Source organism: Melanaphis sacchari, unplaced genomic scaffold (assembly GCF_002803265.2).
Source record: "Melanaphis sacchari strain LSU unplaced genomic scaffold, SCAv2.0 Contig11_pilon_pilon, whole genome shotgun sequence".
In the NCBI taxonomy this organism is placed as follows: Eukaryota; Metazoa; Arthropoda; class Insecta; order Hemiptera; family Aphididae; genus Melanaphis; species Melanaphis sacchari.
In genome coordinates this window covers 1,528,074-1,555,288 of record NW_020270469.1, presented here as the reverse complement: position 1 = coordinate 1,555,288, position 27,215 = coordinate 1,528,074, and the positions used below count along the sequence as shown (strand labels likewise).

The following is a 27,215-nucleotide window of genomic DNA, read 5'->3' as shown; positions in this document are numbered from 1 at the left end:
AAGAATTTAAATACGAATTATTCATTATTATTTTATACAGTTATGCGAAAACTATTCTTATATGATATTAGTTACTGACTAATCGTTTGTGCTAACTTCTAAGTTATAAATGATTTGGTTTTATTCTTGTTTTTATAATCTGTAATATGGTAATAAAAAATCATGGTTTATTCCATAAATTAAACACAAATTCACTGTAGAAAAACAGTTTAAATTTCAGTCTAAATCGTACTTCTTTAATGTATTATTTAAAAATAAACTATGCTAATGTATAAACTATAAGCACCTTATATTCTACGAACCTAGATATAATAAATTGTATCATTAAGATTTATAAATAGAATATTATCTAAGTTATATTCTAAAATACACTACATAACAATTTTTGGTAACGAATCATGCAGGATTTGGAATTATTTCGGCTACAAACGTTCTTATCTGCATTGGAGTTAACATGACATGCTTGGGATCAGACAATGTTTGGTCAGGCCTTATCGGCTGTTTAGTGTCTGAAGAATTACTATTTTCTGGTATCCAAGTAAGTTTAGTGTTTTCCGAGAGCCATTGATTACCACCCAATATTGTCTCCTTTAATGAAACTATACGGAACTTCGTAAACAAATCCTAAACCAATCAACAAGTCATTATAAAATATAAAGAATAAAAAAATAACAAAAATATAATAAATTATAAAATAATAATTGTTTCGACATCTAATCGAGTTAAATTCGAATACAACCTTTGTATTCGTCTAAATCATATAATATATAAAATATTAGAATGAACCCTAGTATTTGTTCGACTTAATTAAAAATTAAAAATCATATATCAAAACCATAAAAATTTTTGAAGTTGAAATTAATTAGTTAAATTATTTGTTTTTTTTTTTTTTTTTTTTTTGTGTCTATTTGACTATTATTTTTTAGACTCAAATATTAATTACATTACTCTTACTACATAAAATGATCTTGAATTCGCTATTTAATTTAAACTAAAGCTGTACCAATAAAAAAAAAAAAAAACAAACCTGTATATCTAAGACAACTGGAGTAGATAAATTCTTATCTTCATTGTACTCGAATATGTGCTCAAATCTTAGTAACACTGATCCATCTTTCCATGGTTCCAAAGTAAGTAATTGTATGTTATTTGGTAAAGGTTTTTTCAAACCAGAATACTAAAAAATTGAATCCTCAATTAAGATTTTACAAATAAATTGAAAATATAATGCATGCCGATAAATTGTAAACTTGGTTTGTATTACCTAATTATAAATATTTTGTACAAACATAAAAAAAAAAAAAAATATACGTGCTTAAATCTAACTAAATTTATTTGTGATAATATTTATTTTTAATTTATATTTATATTTTTGTAACTTGCTGTATACTTCATTAATAAAATTTACATTTTTAATTTAGCTCTAAACACTTATTATAATTATGCATAAGCTGTTTAATCCTACTACGTAATTGTAAAATAAAGTTTACTAAATTCAAGTATTTTAATGAATACGACAAACCAAAATTAATTAATACGTATTTAAAATGATTAGGTAGATATTATTTTATTAATTTTTTATTCCTTAATTGTTTATAGTTATTTTTTTCAATATTCTTTAATTATACGCGTAAACACAGATAAAATTATTTAATATGAAGAATTATTTTGTGACTTTCTGTTTGAAAAAAAATTAATTAAACAAGTATTTATTTTAAAATATATTAATCAAAAAATAATTCAAAAATTGTAAAAATATTAATAGCGTTGACTCGGTCAACATTTTGTGTGTTATTATAATTGAAAATTGAATGCTCTTTTAAAACGCTTTTTTGTTTTTGTTTATATAATTTGGTAAGTCAAACATAAAAAAATAAGCCTAATTCAATCATTAATAATATTACTATTTTTGTTATTATCTTGAATAAATAAAATATATCAATTTTGGTCTATAATATTTTTACAAAAAAAAAATATAAATTATTTAATCACAAAGGCCAGAACAGAAAATTTTCTTATTCGATTATTATTTATTAATCTTTCTTGTAGTTTTGAAATTATATTTAATTTTACAGAATTAATTTTTTAAATTTTTATTATTTAATTAATTTGCTAAGTATTAATATTACAATTTGTTGTGCTTCGTTAGTTTATTTTTATATTCTTTCATAACCTGGTTGTGTTTTTAACCAGATTATAACAAATAAGTAGTTAATTGTTTTTACGATATCCATATTATAATATGTATATCGTAGAAACATATCACGCAGCCGTAGGTTTATAATATCAAGTTTAAACTAACTATTATTCCATCGCTATAAATATTCATAATCCATGTAATATATTTCATGTATTATAAATATGTATTAATGTATATTATAGAGTGTATTTGTAGTTGTAACATTCTAAACATTTTTATTCAGGTAAATATTTATTTTGTTTTACCTGTAGAACAGTGGATTTTTTTAGTTCTTCGTAGGATACAACATTCTGTTTCTTTGTGAAAAAATATTGAGGTCGAATAAGTTTCCTTTGAGCTAATAGTCTTTCTACCGCAATTTGTTTATCAACTGATCCTAAAGTTAAATAGTGATGTCCTCTGGCTACCAAGCCCACTCCAAAGGCAGTCTCATTTAACGCTTCACCGACGCCAAAGGCATCGTCGTAGAATATTCTTCTATGTACCTAAGAATAGTATTTAAAGTCATTATAATTATATCGCAAAATATTACCTGATAGAACGAAATTATAATATATATATGGGTACCATGAGCTCAATTTCACCATCTTGAAGACTCGATCCACCTTGAGACCTGTCATTGAGAATGGAAAATCGTGTATGTTGGTCTGTCAACGATATGCGGGAAGTAATTGGATAATAGTTTCCGGATACATTTTCCACATTTTCTTTTAAATTGAATGAAGGTCTGTAGTTCACTATACGTTTTAACATTTCTCGGCCGTTAGAATCGGTATAGAATGTTTGATTGTTCTTGTAAAACGGAATGTGAAAACGTGATATGACTTCCTTTCCAATTTTGTCGCTGAGAAAGAACAAATAAAATCAGTAACTTTAGTTTGGATCTGATTAGGATTAATCAATAAAAATTATTTTATTCATTTACTTGTCTGGTATTGGTCCTATAAGCCATTCAAATTCAATATTATCTTCTCCGTTGTATTTTCTTATCACCTGACTTGCCCATTCATTGCATTCTTTATGAATTTCTTGCACTACGGGTCCTTAATATCGTTATAAATAGTACCATATTGCATTAATATCGTTATGACATAGATAGAAACTGATTAAATTAAAAAAATCTCTTACCTGATACGCGTCGTGGTTTTTTTTTACTATCGCAAAGAGGTATAGGTGCACCATCAGGACGAAATATATAAGCTCCCGAGGCTCTTTTATAATCTTTAGAGTTATCTCCGACCATACTTTTGTAATATAAAAATTCCTGAATTAACGGTATTTCCTCGTTGTCAACGTACAGTACAAAACGTTTAGGGTCGCTGTCATCAATTATCAGACCTAAACGCTAAAGACAACAAATATATTTAAATGGGCGTTCCTGTAAAAATGACCTTAAGTTATATTATTGTACGAATATCTAGCAAAATAATCTTATGACAAATTATTTTTATTTTTTTATTAAAACATCTAGTTTTTTGTAAAAAACTCAGAATAAAATTATTTTAATGCACTCATAATAATATTATGTTAAAACATAAAAATAAATATTCACGTCTATATGTTTAAAAACTCGTATTTTAATTTATTGAAGAAATAAACAAATAATTTAACCTAACCCAATTTTACGGGATAAATTACAATTTTAAAGAGTAATTACTAATTACCTAATAGAAAATTTCTAAAAATTTGTTTTCTATAGTAGTAAAAATAAGTTGACTAAATGTAAGATTATGTTGAATTTTAAAAATTAGAGCTTTTCTTAAATGGGATCAATCTTAACTATTTATAAAAAAATGATAAAAAACAATTTTTTTACTATTTTATCGAATTGCATCTTAAACACAAATCTGAAATCATTAAATAGAAAATAATATGTCGTTTAAAAAAAGTTTTAGAAAATGAAATTTATGTTAACCTGATCCGTTTATTTCAAATGTAAGAACATATAAGTTTAAAAGGTATAACGATTTACGATTTAAATATAACATTATGTTGTATACCTATAGTTACATAGCAACTGTGATACTTACCCTATCGCCGACGTCCACGGGACCTTGGGTTTCCGATTCTGCCGACCTCTTAGTCCGTAAGCTACTCGGTTGTTTCGTAATTAAATACGATTTGTACCCCAGTGGCGGTAAGTCTTCGGCCTGGAAAACGAGTTCGGTAGTGGCCGATGATTCACGGCCAGGTATACGTAACACTGCGTCTGGCAAAGGCACAAACTGTACCGTCAAATTTTGTCCCCATGGATCAACCACGTAATAGGCCGTTTCGGCGGCTATGGGCAATCGGACGAATTCCGTTATCGGCCGACTCAACGGATTGTAGAGGGTGAGCACGAACTGTTCGTTGTTTTCGGACACTTCACATTGGCTGATGTTCAACAGGTGACAAGTAGTATACCCTGAAGTTTCTATGCCTGTGGCCAAATATCTGTAAACGAATGCGTTAACTATAGAAACTGTTATTTAGTCGACGAATACGCCATTATCACTACCAGTAATTGTATTGCTAATTTGGTGCTTGTATAACTAAAGTGATGGACAATATTAAAAAAAACCTTATCATGTGTTGAAAAAAAGTTGTCTCTAATTCTGTAAATTAAGTATAAGTGCACTTTGTACTTTAAGAGGACCATTTTTAAATATTTATTGAAGAACTAAAAAAAAAAAAAACATAATGCAAAATGTATAGTACCTATATATAGCTTTTATAAAAGTAATATGAATCGTCTGGTATAAAAAAAAAAAAAAAAAAACTTTAAAATATTTACACGTTATTTTTTGGAACAGTATAACATGTATGATAGTTATTTTTAAACGTATAAAAATCGATAGTCAGTGATTATCTAACTCTAATATGTGTTTTGGTAATTGGCTCTCTAAATATTTTTTTGATAATTGCTTGATTGAAAATTGCATATAGTTTTAGAAAATTTCATTTGCGTGACTAAAATGTCTAATAGGTATATATTACATATCCTTGTAAATTTAACTAGTGTGCGCTGAGTAGATAATTTCGTATTCCCATTTCCCCTCTCACAAATACATCACTGGTTATTATTATTATTATTTGTGTATTTCGTTTATTACGATAATATTGTGTACGACACATCATCGCACTCTTCGATCGCTTCACTCAGTAACCGCGCATAATCGTTGGCCACATGTTGTTTCTCTGTACCACTGATAGCATCGTGATGTTGCATTACACCCATCGTTTCACGGAGCACTGTGATTTTTGGTTCGTACTTGGCGCCCGTTAGGCTCTGGACGGCTAATTGTTTGCACGTCTAAAACATAATATTGATAAAATGATGTTAGTTAAAATTTTTAATATTAAAACCGTATTTTATAATAATATACTATTAATATTATTATTGTTAATAACATAACATGCAACTATGAACACATGCGTGTAATAAGATTGTAGTCCTACTTCGTTGGGGTTAATAGACCGAATATTTCAGTATATTGAAATAAGATTAGAAGAATTATTGAGCATATTAAACATTTAAGTACACTTTCAATGTTAAATCAAGTGTTAAGTATACACACACATTGATTTCAATTAGTTGGGTTACGTACCTGTAAATGATTATTCCCCTTTCGTTCATAGTATTTCTGTGTGGGTCTGGACGTGAAATATCCAGTCCAATACGAATGTTTGTCACTTTTATATGGAAAAAAGTCATCTTGTTTGGTCGGGAACGTTATTTGCTGATTGTTAACAGCTTTCAGATAACATGATGGCGTGGAGTAAATAGCATTAATTTTACTTCCGGACGCTTGTTTTGAGTTTATATGTCTACAAATAATATAAGGTTAAAGTTCAGAATCAAAGAATTTGATTAATCAAAGGAAATTAGAATTAATATTTTTTCTAACTAAACTAAGCCACCGATTTTTTTTTTTCATTTTTTAGAATATATACAATCTGTAAAGGTATTTACAATGAGCATAAGTGCGAAAAAATAAAAACAATAATTAACTATACTAATATATAACATAATATACAGCTATAAGAACATGGATACGCGAGAAGAAAAGTCACCCAGCAGTAATACTCAGATACGAATAATGACGTGAATAGGCTATATTATATATATTATATCTATACGTATATATATAATACCTAGTTATATATATTTTACTGCTTTAATTTAAAAAGTCAAGTCGCAACACCAACGCATTTTGAGCCTTCTTGGTGGATTTCCAGAGATGTTAGCTAATTTAAGTGCAGAAATTAGTGGATTAGGATGGTTTGCTAGACAGCAGCGGAAGCGCTTATAGTAAGATGAGGCCACTTATGTGACGGTCGGTACATCAAGATCTGAGTGCAGTTTATGATTTTTTAAATAAAAAGGCGCATTATATGTAAAGTTAAAGATTGAAACGTTTGTATTTTATAAGTGTTGAATTTTTTAGCGGCACCTCATAGTTGAATATCGTAGGTCCAAATGGGTTTCAGAAGGGTTTTGTAGAGTAGTAATTTGTTTTTTAAGTTGAGTTTAGAATGTTTGCCTAGAAGATAATATAAGGAATTTCGTCTCAAGTTTAATAGGAGACGTTTTTGTTTTATGTGCGCAGCCCAAGTTAACCGCTTATTGAGGATCAAGCCTAAGTACTTGAATTTGGAAATCGTTGGAATCAAACCACCGAATAAAAAAGTTTGCAAATAATTTGTATTGTTAATGGTGCAGTGGAAAACATAAAATATAATCTATATAAATATATAGAGTGTCCTGTTTCAGTATTTTTCAATTGTTGAATTTCATTTAAAATATATAACTATATATATAAGAACTACCTAAAAAAAATAATAAAAAAAAAAATGAATTTGAAAAGATTTTGAACAGAGAAAGACATTAATATCTTAATGAATATACACGTCATAATAATATAAAATATGCTAAATATTAAATGGTTTTATTTAAAAAAAAAAAAAAGAAAGAAGATAAATCAAAATTAAAATTGTATATACTTTAATAATAAATAAAAATTAGTAGATTCGTTAACTAGTCTGTCATTATTTTTGTCTGGGTTATTAATTATTATTGAATGCATTACAAAATTATTATTATTAAACAAATAAATATAACATGACTTTCAGAAGTGTATACTAATATTTGATAAAAATCTTTTGAAAGTACCATACGTATTTATTTCAAAATAAAAATAATATTTATTAAAACAAACTTATTTTATTTTAAATGCTCTATCGATAAAGGTCAGTTGAAAGTTATATTTAAAAAACAACTATATAAATATAACAGAAGCTTATGATATATATTATTACAACTTCCAAGATTTAAAAAAAAAAATGATTTAGTATTACATTTTTTCAATAATTATTACTTTCGTTTTTCAATTGTTTAAAATTGCTTACCTATAATGTTTCTAAAAATACCCAAGTAAAATAATCAATAGCTATCAGTAATAAATTATTAAATTACAATATATTCTTTTTTAGAATATACTGTTAAATTTGGAAAATTATAAATCCACAGCATATACAACGTTATACTAACTTAATTAGTTTATCCATGCTATAAAAATTAACAGTTGCATCTGTGTATTGGAAATCATCACCCATTGTTAATATGATATGATTAGTTCGATAGTGAAAAGATTGGTTGATTGCATATGCAATAAGTTTTTGCGCCTGAAAAAATTGACTATAAAAAAAAAATCCAAGCACGAAATTTTAATTGTAAAATATGGTTTATACTTGATTGATATATAATAATTACAAATAGTGATCATATTTCGTTCATTTTAATAGTGGATTAAATGTTTTATTTTGGCATATTATTTGAATCATATTCGTTATGCTATTATTATAATATGCTGTTTTTGTGATGTCATAAAATAACGATATTTAGTAGATTTAATTATAAAGGACATTTTGGTGAAACAATGAACATACAATTTATCAATTTTTTAAATTAACGAATAAATGCTAACATGTCAATACTGCTTTTATTCTGTGTGTTATCATGGATTCAAAACAAACTTTATTTTTAATCAACAATAATTAACTTTTAATAGAATTTATAAAATACGGTTAGTATTCTTAGGAACATGAGCTATAAGAAACGCCATCTTAGCCGTTTTCAACAAAGTTACAACACTTACAACCAATGTTCGATAAGCTGTACTTTTCTTTAAAAAGGTCGAATGTGATAATTATTGTAAAATTAAAGAATTACAGAACTATTTCATAAAAGAAAAAAAAACATTATTTATTATTATAAAATATTATTTATTAAAAAAATAATATAAACATAAATATATTAAACTTAAAAAATCATTTTGATTTCTATAATAAAAATTTGAATGTATAATACAACCATGGATAAAAATTAATAATTTTAATATTTGGATTTTTATAAATAATAATGAGGCTCAAAAAAGTTTTGAAAAGTTTGTACTTTGCACTCCATATTTGATGTGTTGTCATTATAAAAGACGTTTATGTTTTTTTTTCTTACAAAAATTAAATTTTTTATCCGAAGTCATAGAAATAATGAAAACCTAGTTCCTCATTATTTTAATGCACCTTGACTATAGCATAATGTATACTATCGATTACAAAACATTTATATCTTACATTTTTACTTTGAGATTTTTCAAAAAATAAAAATTGATCTGTACATAAAGAATGTAATTTTAACTCGAAAAATTTAAAGTTAACTGCTTAAGGCAATTAAATTTATTAATAAAAAATCTTATTTTAAAATAAAAGTATATTTCTTATTATTTTGACTTTTTTTTATAAAAATAACTTTGAATTCGAGTTTTAAAACTGGCTTTTTTAAAATTTATTATGAAATTCGAAGAAATAAATGTGGTTCAATGAACATGAAGTTCCAATAGATTAGATTGATGTTTGTTTATAATGAAAAATAAATTTTTTTAGTTACACGATATATATGAATAAATTATTATAATATTATTGATCTCACACAACTTATAAGCATACATTAATTTATTTTTAATCGAATTAAAATAATATTTATTTAAATCTAAGTTAGCAATTTAGAGTTGTTAAAGTTATATGTTAATATTAAATGTATATATATTAAGTAATTGTATTCAGGCCTTTAATTTTTCTTATTAAAAAGATTATTTTTAACTTTGAAATATGTAACCATTATTTAATGATTTAAGCATGATTTAATCATACTATCATATACAGTTTATTTTAAAAACCGAAAAAAATTATCAATTATTGTTAAAATAATAATAATTTATTAATATGTCACCGGACATTAACAACGATGAATTATATTTCTCTTACATTTAATATTAAATACATTTGTACAGTGGGTCTTTTACGTTATTTGATGGTTATTTTTTCGATGCGTGAAGTTAAACCAGAAAAAATTATATATATATATATGTAATTCTGCAGGACGTTGCATAAACTAACTTGATGAGTTTGTCCATATTATAAAAGTTAATAGTAACAGAAGTGTACTGAAGTCGAGAAGTCTTCACCCATTGTTAATATCACTGTTAGAGAGATATTGAGAACCTCGTTTTTCCATGCACAAAACACTCATTTAACTGGTTTGCCTGCATGTACGTGTATACTATATACATATAGTACAATTGTACGTATATGTGCTTAATAATCTAATATAATATAACGTTGGTGATTTACTTGATTAATTTATCTAAGGATTTGAAATAGTAATTGGCATCTTGGTATGTAAAGTCTCCGCCCATCGTCAATATCACGTTGCCGTGGTTCTGGTATGCTTTCTCTTGGTACCGCAAGTAATTGATCAAATAATTCGCCTAATTTATTTATTTTTCATGCAGAGTGCACAAAAATATAATACATATTATATAATGTATATATTATTATATGCATGTACCGTTAACGGAGTGATTGATAACAAAAATATGCATATGGGTCGTTGTGAAAGGGAAGGGGGAAGAATTTTATTTTTCAATACCCTACCTTGGCTTCTACGTTGTATTCAGGACTTCTTATGTCGTCCACGATTGGATTAACGCCACACACGATGTCAAAACAAAAACCGTCAGGTGCACTGTAGTGGTTGTAGAGAACTTGTGTGTAGAGATCCGCTGATGAGCCTAAACCAAAAGTAAAACGATTACGAGATAGATGGAGTTTACATACATGAAATGCAGATCTAACTATATATTTACACTGCAGGTTGGTGGGCCACGTATATGTTACCGATACAGTTAATCTAAGTTTATTGCAATTTACGTTTTTGAATACTTATGAATAATATTTTACTGTAATGTACAGGTATAGAATTTAAAACACGAGTACGATATCCAATACAACTTATGTTTATAATACTAAATAAATATCACACAGTTTAAATTAAATTAATTAAAAATTAAAAGTAGGGTCCACATTGGCATTTGATATTAATACTCTAATAGGCTCGTCGGTCGTAAATATAATTAGTGGTGACATTTTAAATGTAAAAAAGAACAGTGGATCGAAACTGCGGTAAAAACCTTAATGCGTATAAATGGCAATAATCAGGGGAGCGGTGGAGTTTTCTCGTCTTGGGACTTGGATAAATTATTTTTATGTGCTAATAACTTTAATAATACTAAAATATAAAAATAAAACTTTAAATTGTGTTTTTCCATGGTACAATAATATTGCCTCTCGCAATGATGGCTGCTTTGAATCCCCAAAAATACCATGATATTCAAAAATAAGGCAAAATCACGTTTTAACTTGGTCAACATTTTTAGCCAACTTCACTAAGCCAATAGTTTTTAAAGTCTTACAACGCACATATTTTATATTAAGTGAATGAGGGGTCAACAATATAGTATTCATTTAATTATTCGTTTATCTATTTTCAACGTTGAATTTGTGTGAAGAGCGGAAAAAATAAAGCATTTTCTTATCAAATATATCAGCGGATAGAGAGTATTAAAAATTATTTACATATGTAGTACCAGTACGTGTAATCATCCTCTTACTAATGATTAACATAAGTACAATTACATTCAACAATTCCAATTTTCTATTGTTAACCTAAATATTAAAAGAAATGGACCCTTTGTTAAATTTAAAATAAAAATATAATTATATATTTATAAAGTGTATAAACGTGAAATGTAAATTTATAAAAATGCTCATAAAATTGCTTAAAAATTAAAAGATCTTGTACAAAACTAATGAGAGAAAAAAATAATGTTTTAAACTTAAAGTTTAACAATACGTCAATTCATTGTAATATTAAAGCTTAAAATACAAAAAAAAGAACTGTTATTTCGCGCTATTATGATAATTCCCAACGGTCGGACATGCTTTTAAGTATTCTGGAACACGCGTTATACACTTGCAGAGCATACTTACATTATTTAACTAATTATTAATACTTGAAAATATTTTATTTATTGTGTAAAATATTTTTATCCTTATGCCAAACGTTCGAGTACCTCATATGTACCTCTGTGTTATATGAATTAGGTATTATTATATTATTAATTTTTAGTAGGTAGCCCAATTTTCATGTACCTTTTGTCAATAAGACAGATCAATGTTTGAGTTGGTTATGTTAAATTGTTCTAATTTTTTATGCCAAGGTCATAAATATGAACTTATGTAAATAAGAAATTATGTAAGTAGAAAAAATATATTTGTATCTCAATAAATAATTATTTGAAATGTATTTTATTATGTTTACCATAGTTTATAATTTGTTAAAATTTAATAGTGGCTTTACAATTTTTGAAATTCGGAATTTTTGTTCTTATTTTTAAAATGTTAATTTTATTTTCCATTAATATAATATAAAATGGCTAACTATGGTATTTCTAGGTATTTATTAATTGTAATAAAAAAAATAAATAATACATAATTTATAAGGTTTAGAACAATAAATAGTGTTAAGATATAATTATTTTATCCCACACAATAAATAACGCCATAAAATAACGGATGACTAACAAAAGAAAAACCTTACAATATTAAAAACATGAATCTTATGAGTCTTTGTATTATTTCAATTATATTTAAAAAATACGAAGTTGGAGATATAACATAAATAAAACAAGCTTGATTTCATGATATTTCAGTTTATAAGAATTAATATCTAAAGCTGTAACATTTTCAAGAATAATTTAATCCAAGTCCCATCTGAGTTAAAAAATATGCCTGAAGCGAAATTATACCTCTTAAAAATTCAGTTATCAGGTTTTTATAAAACAAAATTTTTATTGGACTTTTGTTAGCACGTAATATTTTCTTAAAAAGTATCTATTATTATAACAATCTTATTATTATGTGCTCATTATATTAATTGCATAAATACAACAAATATTATATTTTTTATAATTAATTATGAAAAAATGTATTTAACATTATAAATTATAAAAAACATATGGACATTATTGATAGATAGAAAGAAATTGATAAGAAATATTAAATTAAAATATGTAATTTTCTAAAGAAATATTATAATGCTGGTAATAATAAAATTAAAGAAAAAAAAAATCATATTTATAAAAATCTATGTTGATACTAAAAATAAATCGTATTGTTATAGTGCTAATACAATTTTCTACCTAATCAAATTGTCAATACTATTGTTTTATATAGGTACAATGATAAAATCGATAAACATATTATATTGTTAATTGCTAAAATTAAAGTACCACTAGCAATATTTATGTTTTTAATTGAGTAAAAAATAATGTGAAATTCACATTGTGAATCAATAAACATTTTCAATTATAAAGATTTTAATTAACTACCCTAACATACCAATGTCATTAATTTAAATTTGTATTTTTTATATTATTTTTACTAAGCTTATACTAAATCGTAATCTGAATATTAATGATATGTATATTTTAATATTTACATTATAATTTCAATAACTATATTATTTATATCATCTTGTTTTCGTAACAATAGGAAATAAACAACATAATTTATATTTTATTATGGATTGTAACTATTTAGTAATAGCCTATAAGAAAAACTAGTTCATAAAAATTAAATATATGAAGTTAAAATTATAGTAATACAGTATAAAAATTTTAATTTACCAATATATGAATTTTGATTAGTCCTAAATAAATATCATAGGTCAATAAATTTAAAATGAAATAAATAATCAAATCAATTTTTTGAATACTAAAAATTAAAAAAAAATGTCTAAATATATTTAATCAACTAAAAAAATTTGATTACAGAATTGCACAGGATATTTAGTATTATTCAATATTAAGTTCAAATAAATGAAAATTATAAACCAGATATTACATGTATACATACCTAACCTAATGCGGAACTTATACGCTATGGTTACGATTACTCTAAAATAAATACCACGAAAAAAAAATAATCTGTGTGAAAAATATAAAGAGTGGTGCAAATTAATTTAAGTTGATGAATTGGGTAGGTAGTAATGCTTAGAAGGGATATTAACCAATAAAAATATGATACATTTAATTTAAAAGATAAAATATTACTGGACGAGCGGCTAAGCTAATTAAAAAATATGGCTTAAAAAGAAAATCGGTAATAAAACAAGTATAATGAAATTCGATATAAACTTTAAAATTATCTTTCAAAAGAAACAGCTTGGATATTATGATCTATTTAGTATACACAACTTGTGATAATGATAATAAGTTAAATAAATTGTATTGTGTACGTGAGAAATATATTAACGCGATAAGATAAAAGATTTCGATACGTATTGAAATGAAATGGTACTTGAATATAAGTTGTCAACAATAAATGAGGAAATTAATTAACTATTAAATAATATTACCTTAAGATGAACACCAAAAAACATTACAATGAGTAACTTTTAGTACAATATAATCATGTTTATCTCACGCTTTTTCAACCAACGAGCTATGTTTACCTGTTTTATTGAACAAATTTTAGACTAAACCATTTAATTAAGAGTACAAATTCCAAGTACAGTATGTCAAAATCATAAATTAAATTTTAAATAAACTATGGAGCGTAATTTAATTGGTTTACGTTTGAGCGTGTTATTAGTAGATATTTTTTATGTATACATAAAACATTTAAAAAGAAGCGATCGACTGGGCTGGTTTGGAAACATACTAGATTTATTAAAAAAAAGCCATAGTAATTGTTCTATAATTTGTAAGTATTTATATGCCATTTTACACAAAATCCATACACCAATAAACAACTGAGATAAAACTGAATATTGAGCAGTGGTTTCGTTTCTAATATCATTCAAACCTGCAGTATTTTTTTGGTGTGTATTTATATTTTAAATTTTAAAATGATCTTGCAATAATATTTTGAGTGGTATTTCACATAAGTTTATCCAAAAATTATGTAAACTTTGTCCGAAATCGACGCATTTACAAATATTTTTCTCTATATTTTTATCGCAATATTTCAATCACATTTTTTAAACTAAGTACTTTAAAATTGCTTTTCTTGGAGTAAAATCTGCAGTGCCTAAATTTTCTATCCAGAGAAAAAAGAGCTTCTTAAAAATATTGTAAAACCAATAGCTTCGAGCTTTATTCGTGATGAAAATACTTTTCTTATTATTACTATCATTGTATAACAAAAAAGGTTATATTATAAATTATAATATACTTCGTGTTTGTTCAAATTCTGATTACTGCATCTGGTACTTTACTTCAAAGTCTGATCTTATGATATTTTATTGACGTTAAAAGATTTAATTTTTATTTGTATACGTTTAACTTTGCTGATTACTACGAAACATATGTGATTTTCATTTTTAAAAGACAAATAACAAATAGTAAACGAAATCGGTCTGACGAATTCTTTAATATATTATTTTATTATATAATTACCGATATTAGGACTGGATTGCCATATCATTTCTGCTGTCTTATTTGTCAGCCTTTGTATTTTTTCTTCGTAGTCCAATCGTCCAAAAAATAGTCCATCGTAACCGAATTGTGAAAATAACGTGGCCATTTGCCTCGAGTGACCGAACGGATCGATTTGCCACCCAATGTGAGGTCTTCCACACTCGCCGAACGTATCATTTAATTTTCTGTAACCAAGCCACTGATTTTAGTTGATAAGAAATCGCGTAATTTATAGAGACAGATGTACTCATGAATAAAATTAGAGTGAAGTTTAAGAACATTAAGACTTTCATTTAAAAAAAAAAATTCTGCTAATTCAATATGAAGTAAGTACTAAGTAAATATTATTTTTTTCCAAAATTTTAAATCAAATTCAATAAATATTATTGAAAAAATAAAAATAAATTTTAAATTTTGTTTTTATGACGCAATATTTCAAATACGTAATATAAAAACGGAAGATAAGAATTTTTAAGTTTTACCATAAAATACGTGGTAAAAAATAATATAAATTGACAGTGTTAATAATATTTTACCATAGATTTTTGTATTTTTAAGCCATTTATTTTATTCCGTTTGCTTAATAAAATGTTACATAGATATGAGATAGATGTTGAGTGTAAATTACATTTTAGAAATTTGTATTTGGATATTAATAATTATAACTAGTGGAGTATTAAGTGTCGTTTTAATATTAATCAATATTACGGGGACCTGAATCTCCCCAATCAATCTGATTTATTCTTGCCAATATAAGCACCAATGGTAAAAATTTTATAAAAACGAAATTATTATCCTATGCAATGGTTTTTAATTATCATAATTATTACCTACTAAAACAAAATGGTAATAAAATATATAATTTGTTTGTTGTGTAGTTACCTACTTTGATTATATAGGTGCCTATATTGTACACTGGTCTCGGGTTGTTTTGATTGTTCACAAACCTATGCGAAATAAACATTGACCGAAAATTCTAATGAACGTCCTTTGTCATTACTCATTAAGCAAATGAACAACGAATGGTCATTATCATGAATCAAATTCAATTTGTAGTCGTTTGGGTGGCTGCTAATTTTATTATTATAGGTACGAGGTGCGGTTAACAATTGATCTGATCGGTGATAACAATACGTTGTTTACACTGTATTCGTTGTACTTTACAAATCGGACGCATTTATTATTTACCTTAGGCCCCAAGTAAATTGATCGATAATAGACACGTAATTTGAAGCTGCTTCATCGTTCATACTCCATGCGCCGCCGATGAACTCTAATCGCCCGGACGCCACAAGGTCTTTTACGATGTTCTGCGTCTCCTCCGATTGATCTACCCACCATTTCCAGAAAAACGCCGTCTCTACGTAGATGAACCTAAAAGAAAAGAGACATACAAGATACGTTGATTACAAGAATTCGGTGTGAGGAGGGAGAGGGATTATTATATTATTTATTAACAGCCTCTAACAAAAGATGTTCATGTTTTATATCTACCTCTTATTTGGGTCTTTTGCCAATTCAGTAATAACAGAGTCTAAAATGAATTGTACGCCGGCTAATTGAATAGAACTGTTTGCTAAAAAAAAAAAAAATGGTTAAGAATACATTAAGAATACAAAAACTATCATACGAACATAAAAAATCGGTTTTGTTTTTTTCTCTATACAACCATCGGCATATACAATACTATTATATAATACACCGTAAACAGAATAAACTTATTTTAAAGTAGAATAGTTAGGGCTTCATCATAAAATTACTGATAAGGTCGATAAGAATATAAAAAGTGATTAAATAATTGATCAAATTATTTTAATACCATGCATCGATATAAATATATTTGGTTTACATATAATAGTACTTTTTTAATTTTATTATTAAAATAAAATTAAGTTTACTTAAATGTATTTTAACTATATTATTTTTATTATATTTTTGTTTTATGACATAAATAACAGTTTCAGAAATTCTTTTAAAAAAATCAGTATTTATTTCATTAAATATTGACTAATATTTTTTGTATCTTAAATTAATTGCATTTTTAAATAATAATAACAAGTTTTCTAATTAGAACTAAATAATATTATTTTGTAAACTTTAGGTCATTTGTAAAAATGTTTTATCGCAATATTTTATATTTTGTTTAAATGGCAACCCATTAATTTTTTTTATTATATTCTTAAGCAAAGTATTTATTTGATACTTTTAGTGTTTAAAATATCAAATATCAAACTAATTATTTATTGTAAACAATTATATTATTTATAAGTAATAAAGTTTTAGATAAGTAGATAAGTACATTACAATGTTGAAGTTCTCTTGAGACTTCACTTTTTTTAACTTCAAATAGGTTCTTAAAATGTATACAAGAAACAATTAATACACCCACATTTTCAAAAAAAAAAAAATTGTGCATCATTATATCAAAAAAAAATTTATGTAAAGCAATTAAATCGAAATAAATTAAAAATATAAATCACGAAGATGGAATAAAAACCGTATAATTGTTTTACAAAATAATAAATTAATTTACCCATTTAAATAAAATGTGGGTCAACCTAGTTTTATATAAATACATAAATACATATTACATTATTTAGTATTTTGACTTAAATACATAAATACATAAATACATATTACATTATTTAGTATTTTGACTTATAACTTAAGTATTATTTATTTATTACAAAATATATAGCTTTTTATGTAAATTATAGCATTAAAGTTATATTACATATAATAAATTAAAAAATGTTTATTATTAGATATTTTATCGATATACTGCGATCGAATAAATCAAAGCAACATTTTTGAATTATTTAAACTAAATAATTAATTTTATATTATTATATTATAATTACTGCCAAAATAATATTGGTCGACGGTCTTCAGCCAGCCAACATCATCGTGTGTATGAGGTATAAAGTGCACATTGAGATATCCATCTTTGACTGGATGACACGACTGAAAAAAATATCCATAAAAATAATAAAAATATATTTTCTAGTCCCAGTAAATGTTTACCGTTAAGTCGTTCTACAAATATAAGATTGTGCAGGAAACGTCATTATTGTTTGTATACGTGCTTGGTTTATTTAATAATATAGATAAGTTTGCTCAGATATACTTTGCTACCCTAGTTCACAGTTTTTCAAAAGTAAAGGATAAAATAGGTGGAATCGTCATTTTCAATTATAACAAAATAATATGTGCTATTTATTATTCCTCGTTAAACGTTTATAGGTATAGCTACATAGTATATCTATACGTTGTATAAAATAACTTTAAAATCGTTTTACTTATTCATGAGATTCTTTTTTCTGTCGTTGGTTTACACATAATTTTATGTCTTTAAACGTAGTAACCTAGTTGTATGCTGTATACCTGTATATGTATAATGTATATATAGAATGCCTTTGTAAAAATAAAATAAAAGCTGAAAAACCATTCAATGTTTACGACCAGAATAATATTTTAACAACTAAACTTTAATTACTAAAGCATCGAAAAAACATCGGACGTATGGTAAACTTCATGTAATATGGATAATATTAAATTATATTATTTAATTTTATTTTACTTTATCACACTACTACATTTGGCAACATTCTATATTATTTTAATTGTTATAGCATTTACATTTATTTACCGATAATAATAATTACTATAAATTTAAACATATATAAATTATTTTATTCTTATGTACTTAACTTTATTTTTAGTAATTAATAATTTGAAAATATAACTATTTTCATACATGCATAATGCATATTGTTTACAAGAATCTAATTTGTTCAATAATATTAATTATTCAATAATTTTTAACAGATTTTAATACGTGTAATTATTAATTAGATTGTTTAATATACTAGGTATAATTCATAATATTTCTATATAAAATTAGTCGACCAATAATTTTTCTATCAATAATACTTAGTTTTAACACTAATTTTTATTTTAAATAAAATTGTAATGAACATCTATAAGACTATAACAATAATTATAGTAAGAGTACCTACTATTCATATTTAGTTAAAATTATTTAAGCCCCTGACTTCAAAAACTTTTTAAAATTGGACTTAAATGGAACTTGATCAATTAGCTAAATTTTATTTCATTACTGAAATGAATACAATGTTTTAACGTTAATACTTACATAATATAGGCGATAGTTAGGTTCAATTAGTTTTAATCTCGTACATGCATTTAGAATTTTAAACGATAATTTATTTATTTATAATAGCAAATATACATGTAGAATACAATTATTATAAATTGTGTTTATCAATGGTACCTTTTTTTTATAACACGATTCTTGTTCGTTAAAATGTATTTTAATTTTGTACAATATTTCGAAATTTTAAACATTTTAAAACTATGTAGAAATAACAAAATATAATTTATCTATTTATCAACAAATAATCCAGACAGCTCCCACATAATTTACCCTATAACTGATAATTTCAAAATGTTTGATCGCCAACACAAAATATTTAATCAGTTTAAAATTTGAACTTTAATTTAAAGTCGAAACAATAACAAAAATGTGTTTAATTTTAAGAGGTATTCATAAAAAAATATATCTGTATCCAATTTAAAACGTATTAAAATTTTAATTAATATTAATAAATATTACGTCATATAAAATTCACAAAATTTTGATATAAGTACGAGTATTTTTTTTTTCAATAATTGGCTATTCATATTTGAAAATAAATGTTTGTTTTTCATTTCGATGGATTAACTAACCATATTGATATTATACATAGGACTTAAAATATTTTCAATTTTTGATTAATTTAAATTTATTTAAAAAGTAGTTGAATGTTGATACTCAATTTTAGTAGTGAATGAGACTGATTAATAAATAAATAAATCAACCTTAAAATATTAGCAATTTTTTTAAAAATATGACAATATTGGAGCTTATTTAGAATGGAACTGTGTCGCATATTTAAATGATTCCTTTATTATTCGATAAATACATGAAATCGAGCTTTACAAAAACAATAAATTAGATTTACAATGATCCAATTCAATTTTAACGTCTATTACCTTCATGCATAATTATTAATTATCATGGTGAGTAATAAATTATTTAGAATTGTATTTATATATATATATATATATTCTTAATAATCTTAAAAATTTACCTATATCATTAGCGTATTATTTTATTTTTATGAAAATATCATAAATGCTTACATAATATATCCATTACTGTTTAAAAAACATCGACAGATCAAATTTTTATCATTTACAAATTTTTAATTTATTGTTTATACAAAAACGAATTTTGAGTTTAACTTTAATTCATATGTAACCGCATGTTTGTTTAATGAACCCGCACTTCAGAATGTTACTTAATGTGAATTAACTTTTAAATAATCAAGAATTATTTGTTATTTCATAAATACAGAAATGTTCAATAAATACATAATTTACCAACTCATTCACGCTGTATTATTATCGGATGAATGACCTTATGACAAGACATGTAAACGGCCTATTTAAACAGTTAAATCAAATATAATTATTAAAAATATTGATTACGAATTTTAAAGATAAATGTGTGTCATACATGTATAATGTAAGATGTACAATTAAAACACCGTAAACATAATTAAAATAGCTTACATGATTTAACGTAAACAATATTACAATCTTATAATTTTTTTTAATTTTTTGATTACAAGTCTATAATTAATATTTAATCCTGTTTAAGAAAACAATAAAAATACTATTTGTTTTTATTAATGAATATTAGTAATTTAAGTATAGGTACTATTATAGTACCTAGATATACTGTAAAGTGTAACATTTAATACGAATGTACTATACTATGTATATTATTTTATAAGTCGTTCACAATGCCAATCGATTTACCGCGGCTTAACGTAAAATTTGATTTAAACGACCGTACCTCATATCCACATTTTGCACTGGGTTCGCTTTTTCTCCAGGGTAAGGCGTAAGTACTCGTACAAGCGATCAGCACCAGCAACGCCTTGTCAACCGAGTAATGCATTTTTCGTAACGGTTATCGATACAACTAAAACAACAATAATAATGTGATTGTCATAAGCCACCAAGTGCAGCGAGAGCAGGACGAACGCGAAATCAACAACCGTTGCATTAGTAGTTGAAGTCGGCTGTTGTAATAGTAACCGACTGATACGGAGACCGGACGTTTTGACCGGTATTATAGTGTGCCGTTCTACCGGTTTCACTACTCCTCTCCTATGAACCGATTACGTCGTGTGAGCGAATGGTAGCCGATTACGACGTTATCTCGGCCACAGCAACCTTTGATCAGCGGTCAGGTGTTCAAAATAAAAACATAGTTGAAAATCGTAGACCTTAAACTAATAGAAGAATAATAGACGGTGCACGGTAGTAGTTCCGGTGTCCACACTTGGGGGCGCTGTCAAGGTAGTACTAGTACATAGTACACCGCACGTGCGCACAAGAACTACGAGATTGTACACGACCATTATTGTAACCGTGCGCCTTATCAACACACACACACACACACCGCGTACTTATCACAGCTAGGAAAGACCGCACCACCCACTCGCACCCACACCGAATGTCACGTCTATTAATATAAGTTCTACGTTGAAAACATGTGACAAAAGCAAACATTTATCCTATTAACAGTTTTTGTCGGCTTGATTGTTATTGCCAAAGTTAACGAAGCGTATTGTAGGCGACGATGTGGCGTATTACCTATAATTGTCGGCGCATTGTCTGTAATCCTTAATAATAATGAACATTACACCGATCTTTTGTTAACGTTGTTAATGTATTTTGTTATTTCGTTCGAGTTTAATGACGAGTATTTGTAGTCTGAAGTATAAATGGAATGAATGGACGCTATGATTGATTTGGAAAAAAAATAATAATTAAAATTAAACTATTTTTTCAATAATTGCACAGTGATTAACGTCATTAAATAATATGCTTTTCGGCTGTTTAATGGTATGTACCTACGCAGTGCAGTTAATTTTAAGTGTCTAGTTAAAAATAAATTATTTAAAATACGTTTCATTTTTCTCATGGCATTTGTTATTTACAATATAGTAAAAACTTTAAAAAAAATATGTTCGAGTTTTTCCGCGTACATTAAAATGTGAATGACTTTTACCTACTTACTGACAATAATAATTCTTTAGACAAGAATATGTTTTTAAATATTAGCAATAAATAAACACAAGCTTTTTTGTTTTTCATAGTTCTTGCATTCACTTTTTTTTAGAATAAAGTTTGAATTCCTACGTTTTGAAAAATAAATTCTCTTCTTTTGCCTTTATTTAAATTTCTAATTGACTTGAAATATTTCTAAATAATTTAAGTATATTGTTTCAAAATAAAAAGTAAAACATTTTTAAATAAATATTTTTTTTTAGAAAATTTTAAACTTTAAGACGATGTCTTTTACATATCAAATAAATATTAAAAAGTATTTGAATCTTACATTATATCTAAAATACATTTAAAATATCTATAAAAGTTTACGCTGTATGATTTTCTCGTGATATCTATATTAATGTATTGTTACACAAAAATATTAAATATTTGAATATGTAAACACATAATAAATATATAGAATTTCTTTCATAGTTTGTTAATTTGCCATTTGGTGTGTTATTATTTATTCATATAATTTGGGTGTTAATGTAATAAAGTATAGTTACTATATTTATGTTTCTCCTCGTGGGATAAGCCATTATATCAACTATTTTCGACTGTCAAAAAATCCGATAAAAAAGATGAGTCAAAAAATATCATAGGTACATAAATTGCACTAAACAATATAAAGGTGTACTTGTAGGTATATATAGTTTTTGTGAGCACCATATATTAGTATCTAAATATGATAAAATATGCACTATCGATTAGTTCCAGTTTTTGAAGTCAGTAAATTACACAAAACACTAAATGAAACCATAGACATATTCGTCTAAAAACATATCTCGGTATATTATTTTATCATTTATTTATTTATTTTTTTTTAACTAAATAGTTTGTTATTACTTATTATAGATTCAATGAATCAAAGAAATTAATCAAGTCAAGTAATAAAAATTTAGTAAAAATAATAACGTGGTCGATAATTTTGTGTCTAAATAAAAGTGTATTTACTCGTATATCATAAGTCTAGTACAAAATATTTTATTATTTTTTAAATCTGTATCTATTTTTGAGTGTACTTTATTTTATTAGTATGCAATTTGAATTATTTTAATACTTTAATTAAAAATATTATACCTACATAATATGAACTATTTATTGATTGAGAGTTTTTCACGGGGATAAAAGAAGTATATTTTTTTATTTGTGACAAGTCCACCTTTGTGGCGAAAAATATGTATATAATTCAAGTAGCTTAAGAGAATCGACACTATTGACGAATGCTGGTACAAAGAACGTCAGCCTTATGCATTTCAAACTTAAACACGGGAAACTATAGTAATTAATTCAATTTTAAATTTAAAATTCAGCGCAGTTTCTAATGTAAATCACGCATTCATTTAGTTTTAAGCCTAAGCTGACTACTATAGTTGATTATAATACACAATAAGACAATTCGTTCTAGATGAATTCCCTAGCGTGGGATTTTAAACAACACGCATATTATATTCAATTCCTACATCCGACTAAACAGGAAATTTTTCTGTTGGGATTTTTAAACAACAATAAACGTGTGATTTTAGTACTGTTTGAAAGCGTTTAGGTCATAAAAGACATACTACTAAACGGTTATTTAGTAAATATTATATCGGTGGTCCTCGATTGAAATTTAAACTCCGCTCAAAGTTACTTTTTACTACAGTTAACGTAATGTATCAAAACCTTCTAATATGTATAAAAAATATTATTGTATTATAAATTACTATTGCATTAGTATAATGATGTATGCGTTTCAACCTTTAATACCATAACTAATCTAACTAATTAGATACCATGAAATTTATATTTTATTTATATGTTTTAGCAATTAATATTTAGAATAGTATCACTCATATTATTGTTGTTGACGTTTTAGAAATTGTATATGCATATAACTATCAATTCAATTAATTGTGTAGATGTTTCCCATATGTTAATAATTTCGATTTCGTGTTATGAATATCGAATATGTCGACACATCAAGTTATTTAAGAATAGTTTAAATAACTTAAAATATCGAGATTTCGAACTAAAAGAATAAATTAAATTTAAATTAATTTATTTTGAATTTTAATCATAATTTTAATGAGTTAATACTTAAATATATACTGTATTTATAATTGTTAAGCTATATTAGCTATATTATAAGCTCAATATTTTTTTTGTTCTCATTCTTAATATTCTTATTATTTACATAGTAAGATTTAAATGATATATTTTTATTTAAATATAGTCATATTTTTAATTATTTAAAGTATTTAAACAATATTAAAAAAAGAAAAAATGTACGAGTATACTCGTAGTAGACGCGATCAGAGAAAGACGCTGGCAAATGGTTGAACATGCCCTGAGACACCCAGAAGAATTGCATAATATAATATTAAAGGGTATGATAGAAGGAAAAAAACTGCAGGACGTCCCCGGAACTCTTATATAGGACAAATTAAATTTGATGCCAAAGTTAAAACCTTTAAAGAACTTAAAGAAAAGGCGAGTAATCGATTAGAATGGAAAATTGGTGTTGTAAACCAACCTTCGGGTTAAAAAAAAAAAAAATTAATTCTTTAAATAATAAAATTAAAAACATTTTGAATAGAATATGAAGACAGGCAAGTGTTAACCAGATTAAGAAACTAAAGAATATTGTGATCTACAAAGTTCAATCATGAATGAAGCTGAACAAACAAAATTTACGAGTATATAGAGTGTAGAATTGTAAAGTAAATAGAAATTTGTTTCTTATAAGATTTAAAATATTTGTTTAAGTTTATTAAGCTAAAGACGAAATTAATTTACTTAAATGTATTCTTATTTTATCTTATTTTATACATACATAAAAAACGTAAGATAGTTTTTAACAGACAAAATATCTAAAGCTCTACAAAATCTATTTATATTATTCTATTTTTAAGCGTAAAAGTTTGATGTATGAATGAGACATTTAAAGAGAAAAGTTAAAAAAAAAAGATTAATTAAATAACGCTTTTGTATTATATGAAGTAACAAAGTGATGTACGGTATCAATAATGAAACATTATCGAGACTCAATTTAATTGTGAATGTACTGAAAAGATATTAAAAACGAAGAGGTTTTTGTATATTTACATCTAGCGTTCAGTAATTTCTTTTTATATTTAAAAAAAAAATGTCTATGAACATTAAAAATTGATATTAATAAGCCTATGTAAGTATTTTATATTAATGTATTGTAAAAATAATACTATATTATCTATATAACATATACATTTTAAATGAGTTTCTTACTTGAGATCAATTTCAGAAACTATTAGATCAATTTCAATAACAGTTATATCACAATATTCCTAAAAACTCAAAAATGTTTTAGTTTCTTTTTTTAACTTTTATGTGTTTCTATATAGGGTGGCTTATGCATTAAATGCATTTTAGCTTACGAAAATCAAAATCTTTTTTATTTATTTACAGGGTTTCTATTATGGAAATAATTTTTTTTTTATAATCGCGAAATAGAATAGATGACTTGCTATATATTGCTATGAGATTTTTTTTTTAAATAAAATTAAGTAATATTTTATTCATGATTCGTTGTTTTAATGTACAACAAAAGGTTCTTTACTTCATAGCTTATATTCATGAAAATTATTTGACCAATTTTAACAAAAATATCAGAAATTGTTTTTAAAAATACCAAAAAATTGTAGAGATATATGCATATTTATATTTAATAAAATATAATGTAATTCATAATTAAAAAACCTTTCAACAAAGTAATTAAAAATTTATTTCATTAGTTATTTCCTAATAATCATGTAGTGAATCATCTAAATTATTATTTAGTCTATGTTTTAATTAGTATAATAATATATACTATCGATTACAATCTATAAACACAGTAGGCTATATCATAAATATGTATAATTTGTTAATTATTATTGACTAGAAACTGAGTAATTTTCATTCACTAAAAAATTATTTTTAGTCATTTATGGGGATGCTAATAATCATATTTAACATAATAGGACTAGAGATTTAATCAAGAGTATAAAATTATAATATAAATATTGTATAAGCACACGTGCGCGCACACATACACATCATAATAAAATCAATACTGTTGTGAATTTCACTCGAAACCTAATATTTCATATTATTTATCATGATTAATATTTTAATATAATAAAAACGATTTTCAGCCAATTTCTATTTACCATATTATTATAGTTTGTATTTTACTATCGTATGAAATCAAATATTTAGATTTTTGTAAAAAGATTTTTTTTAAATTTATTTGTAAAAACACTCTTATGGCTTTTGAATAATCCGAACGTTAATTTAGTACGCGAACAGTGAATAGTTCATTGTTAATGTCACGAGTACAATTCTAAGAGTATAATGGATTCGTTATTGAGTATCAACATTTCGATAACAATTATTTCTTGTTTTCAGACTTTGTTATCCGGTTTATTGATTTGAATAATAATTTGATGGTAGAATGATACTTTTCGCGATTGAAAAGATGCAGATATTTCATTAATATTCGATTAAAATTGAAAAAATATCACTGTAGCTCAACGGAATTAAAATAAGAATACAAATGTTTCCATAAAAATATATTAGTTTACATTTTATAATATAGAAATACTATATGGGTAGGTACATTGAAAATCAGTCATCTAAAATACGCCAGAATGGTTGCTACTCACAAATTATCTCGATATTCAAAATCCATGTAAATGACATAATATAACAGCAGAACTAAGATAATAAATATAAGAAGTCGTAAACGTTAAATAATATTTATTATGTTATAGACACGATATAGTGCACCGAATAAGAAAATATTGCTACTGTATTTATTATTATATTACGTTTTTACCAATATGTTTTTTGTGGCGTCCTTTTATATATTTGGAAAGTATAAAGTAGGTAGTTCGAGTACTACCTACTAATGGTAATATTCAATTTTTTTTTACTTCACATATTTTTGACACTAACACAACAAA

General features: G+C 25.2%; 1 protein-coding gene across 2 annotated transcripts; it reads right to left on the bottom strand.

Annotated features, from left to right (window-relative positions):
* Positions 1–220: 220 nt before the first annotated feature.
* On the bottom strand, positions 221–21,385 carry LOC112604175 (lysosomal alpha-mannosidase-like). 2 transcript variants are annotated; one of them, XM_025353082.1, is made up of 16 exons: positions 20,984–21,385; positions 17,922–18,024; positions 16,555–16,636; positions 16,249–16,434; positions 15,040–15,245; positions 10,175–10,311; positions 9,872–10,008; positions 5,791–6,010; positions 5,296–5,495; positions 4,231–4,636; positions 3,329–3,545; positions 3,126–3,243; positions 2,768–3,044; positions 2,446–2,685; positions 1,028–1,177; positions 221–624 (listed from the first exon to the last, which is right to left on the bottom strand). In XM_025353082.1, the coding sequence occupies exons 1-16, from the start codon at positions 21,086–21,088 to the stop codon at positions 397–399; spliced, it is 3,012 nt and encodes a 1,003-aa protein (XP_025208867.1). In that variant the 5' UTR covers positions 21,089–21,385; the 3' UTR covers positions 221–396. The 2 variants fall into 2 exon arrangements, with proteins under 2 accessions (XP_025208867.1, XP_025208868.1); XM_025353083.1 differs by lacking the exon at positions 9,872–10,008 and adding an exon at positions 7,734–7,867.
* Positions 21,386–27,215: the final 5,830 nt, after the last annotated feature.